This window comes from Coregonus lavaretus (assembly GCF_964263955.1).
Source record: "Coregonus lavaretus genome assembly, chromosome: 8".
Classification (NCBI taxonomy): domain Eukaryota; kingdom Metazoa; phylum Chordata; class Actinopteri; order Salmoniformes; family Salmonidae; genus Coregonus; species Coregonus lavaretus.
Genome location: NC_139995.1, coordinates 19,520,351 through 19,533,054, shown reverse-complemented (window position 1 = coordinate 19,533,054; position 12,704 = coordinate 19,520,351). Strand labels below are relative to the sequence as shown.

General features: G+C 43.4%; 1 protein-coding gene across 1 annotated transcript in view; it reads left to right on the top strand.

Annotated features, from left to right (window-relative positions):
* Nucleotides 1–12,704, top strand: part of LOC311133750 (store-operated calcium entry regulator STIMATE-like) — a 36,097-nt gene that overhangs the window by 15,679 nt on the left and 7,714 nt on the right. The window contains exon 8 of the mRNA XM_084167302.1: nt 10,652–10,759. Coding sequence (XP_084023428.1) covers nt 10,652–10,759 — 108 coding nt within the window. The remainder of the gene's footprint in view (nt 1–10,651; nt 10,760–12,704) is intronic.

The window sequence follows — 12,704 nt, the reverse complement described above, 5'->3', positions numbered from 1 at the left end:
TCTTTTTGGGTTACTACATGATTCCATATGTGTTATTTCATAGTTTTGATGTCTACACTATTATTCTACAATGTAGAAAATAGTAAAAATAAAGAAAAACCCTGGAATGAGTTGGTGTGTCCAAACTTTTGACTGGTACTGTATGTATGTGTGTATATTAGTTGTATTTATCGTTATCAAGCAAAATGGGTCAATTTATATTGATATTACTTTTTGTCCATATCACCCAGCTCTAATAGCACTATTGACATTGTTGAGTCACTAAAGTCGCTCTGGATAAGAGCGTCTGTTAAATAACTCAAATGTATACATTGTAGGAGTTATTAAAATAGCGGTGAGAGCGTTGAATCCTAACCTATAGACCACCAGGAAGCTGTATCTAATATTAGGAATGCATGTCCTATGGAATTTCCATTACATAGAATTTGTAGCACTATACACGACTGGCCGTGGCATGTGTGACGGGTGTCGTTTCTCATAGACATCTGGATGTAGTGTAGCAGACTGCCAACTGGTTGAGCACTTCCTCCTATCAGAGGAACTATCTGCAATCCACCAGTGGGCCTAAACCCACTATTAAATAAACCTTCCTGTACAGGTGTACACAGAGCATATATAGCTTTGGGAATCTGCCACAAGCAGAAAACATTTAGTCTGTTTGTCTACATAGAGATTAAGAGCAGTGATCTTACAGAAGATGGCAAATAGCAGGCTAGTTTTTTAGTGATGAGTTGGACCTAGTTGTTGCTTAAGTTACAGATGCTGACATATTGGTTTACACTGTAAACAAGACTGATGGCTACCTTCTATACTACACCCATATCCCACTCTGACAGACTTCTCCCCTGTATGACATTGTCAAGCGATATTTGTTCCTGCTGCTTTCACACCTCCCTGGTGGTCTAGTGGTTAGGGTTTGGCGCTCTCACCGCCACGGCCTGGGTTCGATTCCCTGTCAGGGAACACACTTTTTATTCATATTTTTTTTTTAGGGGGTAGATCAGCTTTAATATTGTAGATAGATTGTAACTTCCATCAATGTAATTGTCTGCATCACTTCCAATCCCCCATATATATATATATATATATATATATATATATATATATATATATATTTTTTTTTTTTTTTTTCTCTCCCATATATATATATATATATACAGGTAAAAGTCAGTAAATTAGAATATTTTGAAAAACTTGATTTATTTCAGTAATTGCATTCAAAAGGTGTAACTTGTACATTATATTTATTCATTGCACACAGACTGATGCATTCAAATGTTTATTTCATTTAATTTTGATGATTTGAAGTGGCAACAAATGAAAATCCAAAATTCCGTGTGTCACAAAATTAGAATATTACTTAAGGCTAATACAAAAAAGGGATTTTTTAGAAATGTTGGCCAACTGAAAAGTATGAAAATGAAAAATATGAGCATGTACAATACTCAATACTTGGTTGGAGCTCCTTTTGCCTCAATTACTGCATTAATGCGGCGTGGCATGGAGTCGATGAGTTTCTGGCACTGCTCAGGTGTTATGAGAGCCCAGGTTGCTCTGATAGTGGCCTTCAACTCTTCTGCGTTGTTGGGTCTGGCATTCTGCATCTTCCTTTTCACAATACCCCACAGATTTTCTATGGGGCTAAGGTCAGGGGAGTTGGCTGGCCAATTTAGAACAGAAATACCATGGTCCGTAAACCAGGCACGGGTAGATTTTGCGCTGTGTGCAGGCGCCAAGTCCTGTTGGAACCTGAAATCTCCATCTCCATAGAGCAGGTCAGCAGCAGGAAGCATGAAGTGCTCTAAAACTTGCTGGTAGACGGCTGCGTTGACCCTTGATCTCAGGAAACAGAGTGGACCGACACCAGCAGATGACATGGCACCCCAAACCATCACTGATGGTGGAAACTTTACACTAGACTTCAGGCAACGTGGATCCTGTGCCTCTCCTGTCTTCCTCCAGACTCTGGGACCTCGATTTCCAAAGGAAATGCAAAATTTGCTTTCGTCAGAAAACATGACTTTAGACCACTCAGCAGCAGTCCAGCTCTTTTTTTCCTTAGCCCAGGTGAGATGCTTTTCGCGCTGTTTCTTGGTCAACAGTGGCTTGACACGAGGTATGCGGCAGTTGAAACCCATGTCTTTCAAGCGTCTCTTGGTGGTGGATCTTGAAGCCCTGACTCCAGCAGCTGTCCACTCCTTGTGAATCTCCCCCACATTTTTGAATGGGTTTTTTTTCACAATCTTGACTAGGGCGCGGTGATCCCTATCGCTTGTACACTTTTTCTGACCACAGTTTTTCCTTCCCTTTGCCTCTCTATTAATGTGTTTGGACACAGAGCTCTGAGAACAGCCAGCCTCTTCTGCAATAACCTTTTGTGTCTTTCCCTCCTTGTGCAATGTGTCGATGGTCGCCTTTTGGACAGCTGTCAAATCTGAAGTCTTCCCCATGTTTGTGTAGGCTTCAGAACTGGACTGAGAGACCATTTAAAGCCCTTTGCAGGTGTTTTGAGTTAATCAGCTGATTATTTTGTGGCACCAGGTGTCTTCAAAATGTAACCCTTACACAATATTCTAATTTTGTGACACACGGAATTTTGGATTTTCATTTGTTGCCACTTCAAATCATCAAAATTAAATGAAATAAACATTTGAATGCATCAGTCTGTGTGCAATGAATAAATATAATGTACAAGTTACACCTTTTGAATGCAATTACTGAAATAAATCAAGTTTTTCAAAATATTCTAATTTACTGACTTTTACCTGTATATCCTTTAAAAATATATATATTTCCCTTTATTACTTTCCAACCCCACCATCCCCTCCCAAATTGGAGTAAACTAGTGAACAACAATGCTTAGGCCTCTACTTCATGCTTATACATACTATATACATTTTATGGACACAGTCAATAATTATATTTGGTTTGTTTTTACTCCTGAACTTCCTCCGATCATTTTCGCATGTCTTACACTAGTTATCTTGTTGTTATTAGTTGTTGTTATTAGTCCCATCCTTCAGCTCCATTCAACACCACCCATCTATCTCTTAACACCATCCATATAGGATTTCTATTTGCCATATATTTTTCAACTGTGATGTTTTACAAAAGTTCTGAACCTTTCTATTCTCATAGTTTCTACAGTTTGTGAATTGAAAATAAACATCTTTGCTAAAAGTATTATTATATTATTGATTGATTGACTATGACTTTTCAGATCACCCAGTAGTGCTATCTGCAGGGTTAGCTCCAGGTAAATATTGCAATCCTTCAGCCATTCCTGGACCTGTGTCCAAAAACAAGCTACAAATGGACAGTACCAAAACAAATGATCTAATGATTGTCTCTTCACAGCCAAATATGCAGAGCTGGGAAGATTGTATCCCCCATACTAATAACATTCTATTGGTAGCAATAATTTTATATAATAATTTAAATTGAAAAAATTTAAGTTTTGAATCCGGCGTCGTTTTGCGTATCAGTTCATAAACACTATGCCCTGGAATCGGTACGTCAAAAATCTCTTCCCAACTCTTCCCACTTTTTATTCTTTCCAAGAATGCCCGACAACCGTAGCCTAGTCAGCACAACTATTTTTTTATTTACACTCTTGAGTACCTCTCCTTTTACCCGTTCATTCAGATCTTGAAATAAACATGCATACAGTGCATTAGGAACGTATTCAGACCCCTTGACCTTTTCCACATTTTATGTTACAGCCTTATTCTAAAATGGATTAAATGGTTTTTTTACCACATCAATCTACACACAATACCCCATAATGACAAAGCCAAAACAGGTTTTTAGACAATTTTACAAATGTATAACACATTTAACTGAAATATCACATTTACATAAGTATTCAGATCCTTTACTCAGTACTTTGTTGAAGCACCTTTGGCAGCTATTACAGCCTCAAGTCTTCTTGGGTATGACGCTACAAACTTGGCACACCTGTATTTGGAGTTTCTCCCATTTTTCTCTTCAGATCCTCTCAAGCTCTGTCAGGTTGGATGGGAAGCATCGCTGCACAGCAATTTTCAGTTCTCTCCAGAGATGTTCGATCGGGCTCTGGCTGGGCCACTCAAGGACATAAAGAGACTTGTCCCGTAGCCACTCCTGCATTGTCTTGGCTGTGTGCTTAGGGTTGTTGTCCTGTTGGAAGGTGAACATTCACCCCCAGTCTGAGGTCCTGAGTGCTCTGGAGCAGGTTTTCATCAAGGATCTCTCTGTACTTTGCTCCGTTCATCTTTCCCTCGATCCTGACTATTCTCCCAGTCCCTGCCGCTGAAAAACGAATCAAATCGAATCACATTTTTATTTACCACATGCGCCGAATACAGCAGGTGTACACATTACAGTGAAATGCTTACTTACAAGCCCTTAACCAACAATGCATTTTTTAAAGATTTTTTTTTTTTTAAAGTGTTAAGTAAAACAATTAATAAAAGCAAATAACTAAATAGCAGCTGTAAAATAAAATAACAGTAGGGAGGCTATATACAGGGGTGTACCGGTGTAGAATCAATGTGCGGGGGCACCGGCTAGTCGAGGTAATATGTACATGTGGGTAGTTAAAGTGTATGTATAAATAATAAACAGAGTAGCAGCAGCGTAAAATAGGGGGGTGGGGGTGGGCAGTGCAAATAGTCCTGGTAGCCATGATTAGCTGTTCAGGAGTCTTATGGCTTGGGGGTAGAAGCTGTTGATAAGCCTTTTGGACCTAGACTTGGCGCTCCGGTACCGCTTGCCGTGCGGTAGCAGAGAGAACAGTCTATGACTAGGGTGGCTGGAGTCTTTGAAAATGTTGAGGGCCTTCCTCTTGACACCGCCTGGTATAGAGGTCCTGGATGGCAGGAAGCTTGGCCCCAGTGATGTACTGGGCCGTACGCACTACCCTCTGTAGTGCCTTGCGGTCAGAGGCCGAGCAGTTGCCATACCAGGCAGTGATGCAACCAGTCAGATCTGAGGACCCATGCCAAATCTTTTCAGTCTCCTGAGGAGGAATAGGCTTTGTCGTGCCCTCTTCACGACTGTATTGGTGTGTTTGGACCATGATAGTTCGTTGTTGATGTGGACACCAAGGAACTTGAAGCTCTCAACCTGTTCCACTACAGCCCTGTCGATGAGAATGGGGGCGTGCTCAGTCCTCTTTTTTTTTCCTGTAGTCCACAATCATCTCCTTTGTCTTGATCACGTTGAGGGAGAGGTTGTTATCCAGGCACTACAAGGCCAGGTCTCGGACCTCCTCCCTATAGGCTGTCTCATCGTTGTCGGTGATCAGGCCTACCACTGTTGTGTCGTCAGCAAACTTAATGATGGTCTTTGAGTCGTGCCTGGCCATGCAGTCATGGTTGAACAGGGAGTACAGGAGGGGACTGAGCACGCACCCCTGAGGGCCCCCGTGTTGAGTATCAGCGTGGCAGATGTGTTGTTACCTACCCTTACCACATAGGTTATCTTAGTGTCCTTGGGCACAGGGTCTATGGTGGTCTGCTTGAAACATGTTGGTATTACAGACTCAGTCAGGGACATGTTGAAAATGTTAGTGAAGACACTTGCCAGTTGGTCAGCACATGCTCGGAGTACACGTCCTGGTAATCCGTCTGGCCCTGCGGCCTTGTGAATGTTGACCTGCTTAAAAGTCTTACTCACATCGGCTACGGGGAGTGTGATCACATAGTCATCCAGAACAGCTGGTGCTCTCATGCATGCTTCAGTGTTGCTTGCCTCGAAGCGAGCATAGAAGTAATTTAGCTCATCTGGTAGGCTTGTGTCACTGGGCAGCTCGCGGCTGTGCTTCCCTTTGTAGTATGTAATAGTTTTCAAGCCCTGCCACATCCAACGAGTATCAGAGCCGGTGTAGTACGATTCAATCTTAATCCGGTGTTGACTCTTTGCCTGTTTGATGGTTCGTCGGAGGGCATAGCGGGATTTCTTATAAGCGTCCGAGTTAGAGTCCAGCTCCTTGAAAGCGGCAGCTCTACCCTTTAGCTCAGTGCAGATGTTGCCTGTAATCCATGGCTTCTGGTTGGGGTATGTACATACGGTCACTGTGGGGATGACGTCATCGATGCACTTATTGATGAAGCCATTGACTGATGTGGTGTACTCCTCAATGCTATCTTAAGAATCCCGGAACATATTCCAGTCTGTGCTAGCAAAACAGTCCTGTAGCTTAGCATCTGTGTCATCTGACCACTTTATGAACCGAGTCACTGGTGCTTCCTGCTTTAGTTTTTGCTTATAAGCAGGAATCAGGAGGATAGAGTTATGGTCAGATTTGCCAAATGGATGGCGAGGGAGAGCTTTGTATGCGTCTCTGTGTGTGGAGTAAAGGTGGTCTAGAGTTGTTTTTTTTTCCCCTCTGGTTGCACATTTAACATGCTGGTAGAAATTAGGTAGAACAAATTTAAGTTTCCCTACATTAAAGTCCCCGGCCACTAGGAGCGCTGCCCCTGGATTAGCGTTTTCCTGTTTACTTATGGCCTTATACAGCTCATTGAGTGCAATCTTAGTGCCAGCATCGGTTTGTGATGGTAAATAGACAGCTACGAAAAATATAGATGAAAAGTCTATTGGTAAATAGTGTGGTCTACAGCTTATGAGATACTCTACCTCAGGCGAGCAAAACCTTGAGACTTCCTTAGTATTATATTTTGTGCACCAGCTGTTGTTTACAAATATACACAGACCGCCACCCCTTTTCTTACCGAAGTCAGAGGTTCTATCCTGCCGATGTAGCGCATATCCCGTCAGCTGTGTGTTGTCCATGTCGTCGTTCAGCCACGACTCTGTGAAACATAAGATATTACAGTTTTTAATGTCCCGTTGGTAGGATAACCGTAATCTTAGGTCGTCCAATTTGTTCTCAAATGATTGAACATTGGCTAATAGGATTGATGGAAGAGGCAGTTTACTCGCTCGCCGTCGGATCCTTACAAGGCACCCCGACCTACGTCCACGATATCTCCATCTCTTTCTCATGCGAATGATGGGGATTTGGGGCTTTTCGGGTGTCTGTAGGATATCCTTCGCGTCCGGCTCGTTGAAGAAAAAATCTTCATCCAATACGAGGTGAGTAATCGCTGTCCTGATATCCAGAAGCTCTTTTTGGTCATAAGAGACAGTGGCAGAAACATTATGTACAGAATAAATGACAAATAACGCGAAAAAACACACATAATAGTACAATTGGTTAGAGGGCTGTAAAACGGCAGCCATCTTCTCCGGTGCCACTTCAACATCCCCACAGCATGATGCTGCTACCACCATGCTTCACCGTAGGGATGGTGCCAGGTTTCCTTCAGACGTGACGCTTGGCATTCAGGCCAAAGTGTTCAATCTTGGTTTCATCAGACCAGAGAATCTTGTTTCTCATGGTTTGACAGTCATTTAGGTGCCTTTTGGCAAATTCCAAGCGGGCTGTCATTTGCCTTTTACTGAGGAGTGGCTTCCATCTGAACACTCTACCATTAAGGCCTGATTTGTTAGAGTGCTGCAGAGATAGTTGTCCTTCTGGAAGATTCTCCCATCTCCACAGAGGAACTCTGGAGCTCTGTCAGACTGACCATCGGGTTCTTGGTCACCTCCCTGACCAAGGCCCTTCTCCCCCGATTGCTCAGTTTGTCCATCTCTAGAAAGGGTCTTGGTGGTTCCAAACTTCTTCAATTTTAAGAATGATGGAGGCCACTGTGTTATTGGGGACCTTCAATGCTGCAGAAATGTTTTGGTACCCTTCCCCAGATCTGTGCCTCGACACAATCCTGTCTCGGAGCTCTATGGACAATTCCTTCGACCTCATGGCTTGGTTTTTGCTCTGACATGCACTGTCAACTGTGGGACCTTACAGTGGGGAAAAAATGTATTTAGTCAGCCACCAATTGTGCAAGTTCTCCCACTTAAAAAGATGAGAGAGGCCTGTAATTTTCATCATAGGTACACGTCAACTATGACAGACAAATTGAGGAAAAAAAATCCAGAAAATCACATTGTAGGATTTTTAATGAATTTATTTGCAAATTATGGTGGAAAATAAGTATTTGGTCACCTACAAACAAGCAAGATTTCTGGCTCTCACAGACCTGTAACTTCTTCTTTAAGATGCTCCTCTGTCCTCCACTCGTTACCTGTATTAATGGCACCTGTTTGAACTTGTTATCAGTATAAAAGACACCTGTCCACAACCTCAAACAGTCACACTCCAAACTCCACTATGGCCAAGACCAAAGAGCTGTCAAAGGACACCAGAAACAAAATTGTAGACCTGCACCAGGCTGGGAAGACTGAATCTGCAATAGGTAAGCAGCTTGGTTTGAAGAAATCAACTGTGGGAGCAATTATTAGGAAATGGAAGACATACAAGACCACTGATAATCTCCCTCGATCTGGGGCTCCACGCAAGATCTCACCCTGTGGGGTCAAAATGATCACAAGAACGGTGAGCAAAAATCCCAGAACCACACGGGGGGACCTAGTGAATGACCTGCAGAGAGCTGGGACCAAAGTAACAAAGCCTACCATCAGTAACACACTACGCCGCCAGGGACTCAAATCCTGCAGTGCAAGACGTGTCCCCCTGCATAAGCCAGTACATGTCCAGGCCCGTCTGAAGTTTGCTAGAGTGCATTTGGATGATCCAGAAGAGGATTGGGAGAATGTCATATGGTCAGATGAAACCAAAATAGAACTTTTTGGTAAAAACTTAACTTGTCGTGTTTGGAGGACAAAGAATGCTGAGTTGCATCCAAAGAACACCATACCTACTGTGAAGCATGGGGGTGGAAACATCATGCTTTGGGGCTGTTTTTCTGCAAAGGGACCAGGACGACTGATCCGTGTAAAGGAAAGAATGAATGGGGCCATGTATCGTGAGATTTTGAGTGAAAACCTCCTTCCATCAGCAAGGGCATTGAAGATGAAACGTGGCTGGGTCTTTCAGCATGACAATGATCCCAAACACACCGCACGGGCAACGAAGGAGTGGCTTCGTAAGAAGCATTTCAAGGTCCTGGAGTGGCCTAGCCAGTCTCCAGATCTCAACCCCATAGAAAATCTTTGGAGGGAGTTGAAAGTCTGTTGTCCAGCGACAGCCCCAAAACATCACTGCTCTAGAGGAGATCTGCATGGAGGAATGGGCCAAAATACCAGCAACAGTGTGTGAAAACCTTGTGAAGACTTACAGAAAATGTTTGACCTGTGTCATTGCCAACAAAGGGTATATAACAAAGTATTGAGAAACTTTTATTATTGACCAAATACTTATTTTCCACCATAATTTGCAAATAAATTCATAAAAAATCCTACAATGTGATTTTCTGGATTTTTTTTCCTCAATTTGTCTGTCATAGTTGACGTGTACCTATGATGAAAATGACAGGCCTCTCTCATCTTTTTAAGTGGGAGAACTTGCACAATTGGTGGCTGACTAAATACTTTTTTCCCCCACTGTATATAGACAGGTGTATGCCTTTCCAAATCATGTCCAATCAATTGAATTTACCACAGGTGGACTCCAGTCAAGTTGTATAATCATCTCAATGATGATCAATGGAAACAGGATGCACCTGAGCTCAAGTTCGAGTCTCATAGCAAAGGGTCTGAATATTTATGTAAATATGGTATTTCGGATTTTATTAGCAAAGATGTCTAACCTGTTTTTGCTTTGTCATTATGGGGTATTGTGTCGGTTGATGAGGGGGAAAAAAACAATTTAATCAATTTTAGAATAAGGCTGTAATTTAGCAAAATGTTGAAAAGGTGAAGGGGTCTGAATACTTTATGAATGCACTGTATGCATTTTGTATTTTAAGATCTGAATGAACGGGTAGAAGGAGAAGTGCTCGAGTGTAAATTATAAAGTTGTGGTGACTGGGCTACAGTTGTCGGGCATTCTTGGAAAGAATAAAAAGTTTGTTCCCTGACCGGGAATCGAACCCAGGCCGCGGCGGTGAGAGCGCCGAATCCTAACCACTAGACTACCAGGGAGCTCTGTTTGGAGCCTGAATGCATTTCAGATCGAATGCGTGACAAAAGGGAGGCGCCTCTCCAAAAGAGATGTAGCATACCGGACTGCCACCAGGGTGAGCACTTCTTTTACCCTAAGCAACCAGCCCCTTCCCCCATCCTTCCACCCCTTTGAAGCAGATTACATTTTACATTTTCGTAATTTAGCAGACGCTCTTATCCAGAACGACTTACAAATTTGTGCATTCACCTTATGATAGCCAGTGGGACAACCACTTTACAATTTATTTTTTATTTTTTGGGGGGTGGGTTAAGGGGGGATAGAAGGATTACTTTATCCTATCCCAGGTATTCCTTAAAGAGGTGGGGTTTCAAGTGTCTCCGGAAGGTGGTGAGTGACTCCGCTGTCCTGGCGTCGTGAGGGAGCTTGTTCCACCATTGTGGTGCCAGAGCAGCGAACAGTTTTGACTGGGCTGAGCGGGAACTGTGCTTCCGCAGAGGTAGGGGGGCCAGCAGGCCAGAGGTGGATGAACGCAATGCCCTCGTTTTGGGTGTAGGAACTGATCAGAGCCTGAAGGTAGATGGATGAAGAATGATGCATTTCTTCTGACACAGGCTTTCTTTGGTCTCATTTCCTCTCTCTTACTCTCTCTCGCTCTCTCTCTCTCTCTCTCTCTCTCAGATCCTGTTCTCGGCTGACGATGAGATGGACGACTCAGACGAGGAGGATGTGCGCCGGCTCACCGGCCTCAAGACGGTCAAGAAAAAGAAGCACCGTATGGGGATCCCTGTTTAACCTGGGCCTACCCAGGCTGACCTGGTCTAACCCACTCGTGTCCACTCGCCTCACGTCCCCACTCTCTCCCTCTCCAGGCCCCGCTGCCCTGACTGGAGCCTCCTGGGAACATGTCTAGATTCCTCTAACAGCAGGCTTGTATTGGTCTCTGTGGAGTGAGTAGGGTGCCTCTGTAGGGAGGTGGGATCATGGAGGACTGCAGATCATGGAGACTATTGGACTGCATTTACTACACATTCACATGGGACTCCTGCAGTCTCTACACTGGGAATATAAACACTTGGAAAAGTATTTTGCTGCAGCTAACAACATACCATGTCTATCTGAGATTTCACCATAGATCTATCACTCGTGGTTGTGACACTCATTGGGGAAATTAATTGTTATGATTGGGAAAACCGTTAACACTGGTGTATAGTAGGAACATTTGGATGTGGGTGATGCAGTATAATTGCTAGCACCCCTTCACTGTGGTTCCACACTGACTCTTAAGAGGCCCAGGATAATATTAACTGCATCAGGTTAAGCTGTGAATGGTTGTTACTTTTTCTGTGGTTTAGCAGGTGACCCCTGTTGGATGTAGAGGGAGAGAACAGGCACCTGGGATTGCGCTCAGCGTTTTCCCCTGCCTTCAAGCAAACCTCTGTCATTTTAACATTTTAATACATTTGATACTTATCTTCCAAATCTAAAAGTGATTGTATTCCTCATTTAGATTCCATATATAAAATGTATGTGCTCCTCAGCTAGGCTGACTGCAATGGCCTGTCATAAGAGTTGGTGGAGGTGTGTGTCTGTCTGTGTGAAGTTCCCATTCATGCATGTAAGGGAATGTGGGAAGTTTAGGATGCTCCTATGGAGGCTTTTCTCTGTAAACATGCAGTGTTTTATAATAACCACAGCACTCACGTTTCTAACTCCTCTAAGCCTATATCATGACTGCAGAGGGAGGACCGGTCAGGACAGTGCAGCTTGGCTGTGCGTGTCTCAACCATGCACCACCCAACCTTTAACCCAAGGGACCAAGACCCCTATTCCAGGCGCACCCAGTGATGGTACAGCCAGGGTTTAGGTCTGCAGGCCTGGATCGGACCCTTCTTTCTCTGTGTATGTGTGTATGACTGTTAACTGGGATCTCTTCTGTTACCTATTTATTCCTTGTCTTTGGTGTGTCCTGTTTATATTTTTTTTTTACAGTAAGTTATTTTGGGCCAAAACCATGAGGCTGAACCAACACCATGCGTTCTTAATTCAGAGACGGAGTAGATATGGGACATGAGGGTGTGTCCTCAGAACCAACTCTCAAACTCTCTGCTCTTGACCACATTACTGGTCTAAGGATGTTCTTTGTTTGTTTTGTATTTATTTTGTGTTGTTCATACTTTGTTTTCGACAATGTGCCTGTGTGAATTTACCGTGTTGTGGGTGTTTATCTTGTGCCTCAGATCTTCAGACTTGCAGTAGCATTCAGTTGGTTTGGCTCCGATGTTGAGAACTTGACAGAAGCTCTTACCTCTAGACTGGGAGTGACTTTTGGACCGGTGTACAGCCTACAGTACGGTGGAGAGAGCAGAGCGGGTATGTGTCAGTGTGTGCAGTGTTTTAGTACTCGACTGGTCTCTGTCTCGAGTCCAGTCTCGAGACCACATATTGAGTGTCTCGGTCTTGTCTTGGTGTCGGGAACATTTGTACTCTGTCTTGACTCGGTCTCGGACAGTGAGGACCCGTAATTTCTTGCCAAGACCAACAGAGTAAAAAATGTATAATTATCAGCTTCCATTCAGTCAGCGCATAAAACCGCTTCGCCAGGCCAAATATACAGTGCATTCGGAAAGTATGACGTTTTCCACATTTTGTTACGTTACAACCTTATTCTAAAATTGATTACATTTATTTTTTCCTCATCAATCTACACACAATACCCCATAGTGATAAAGCG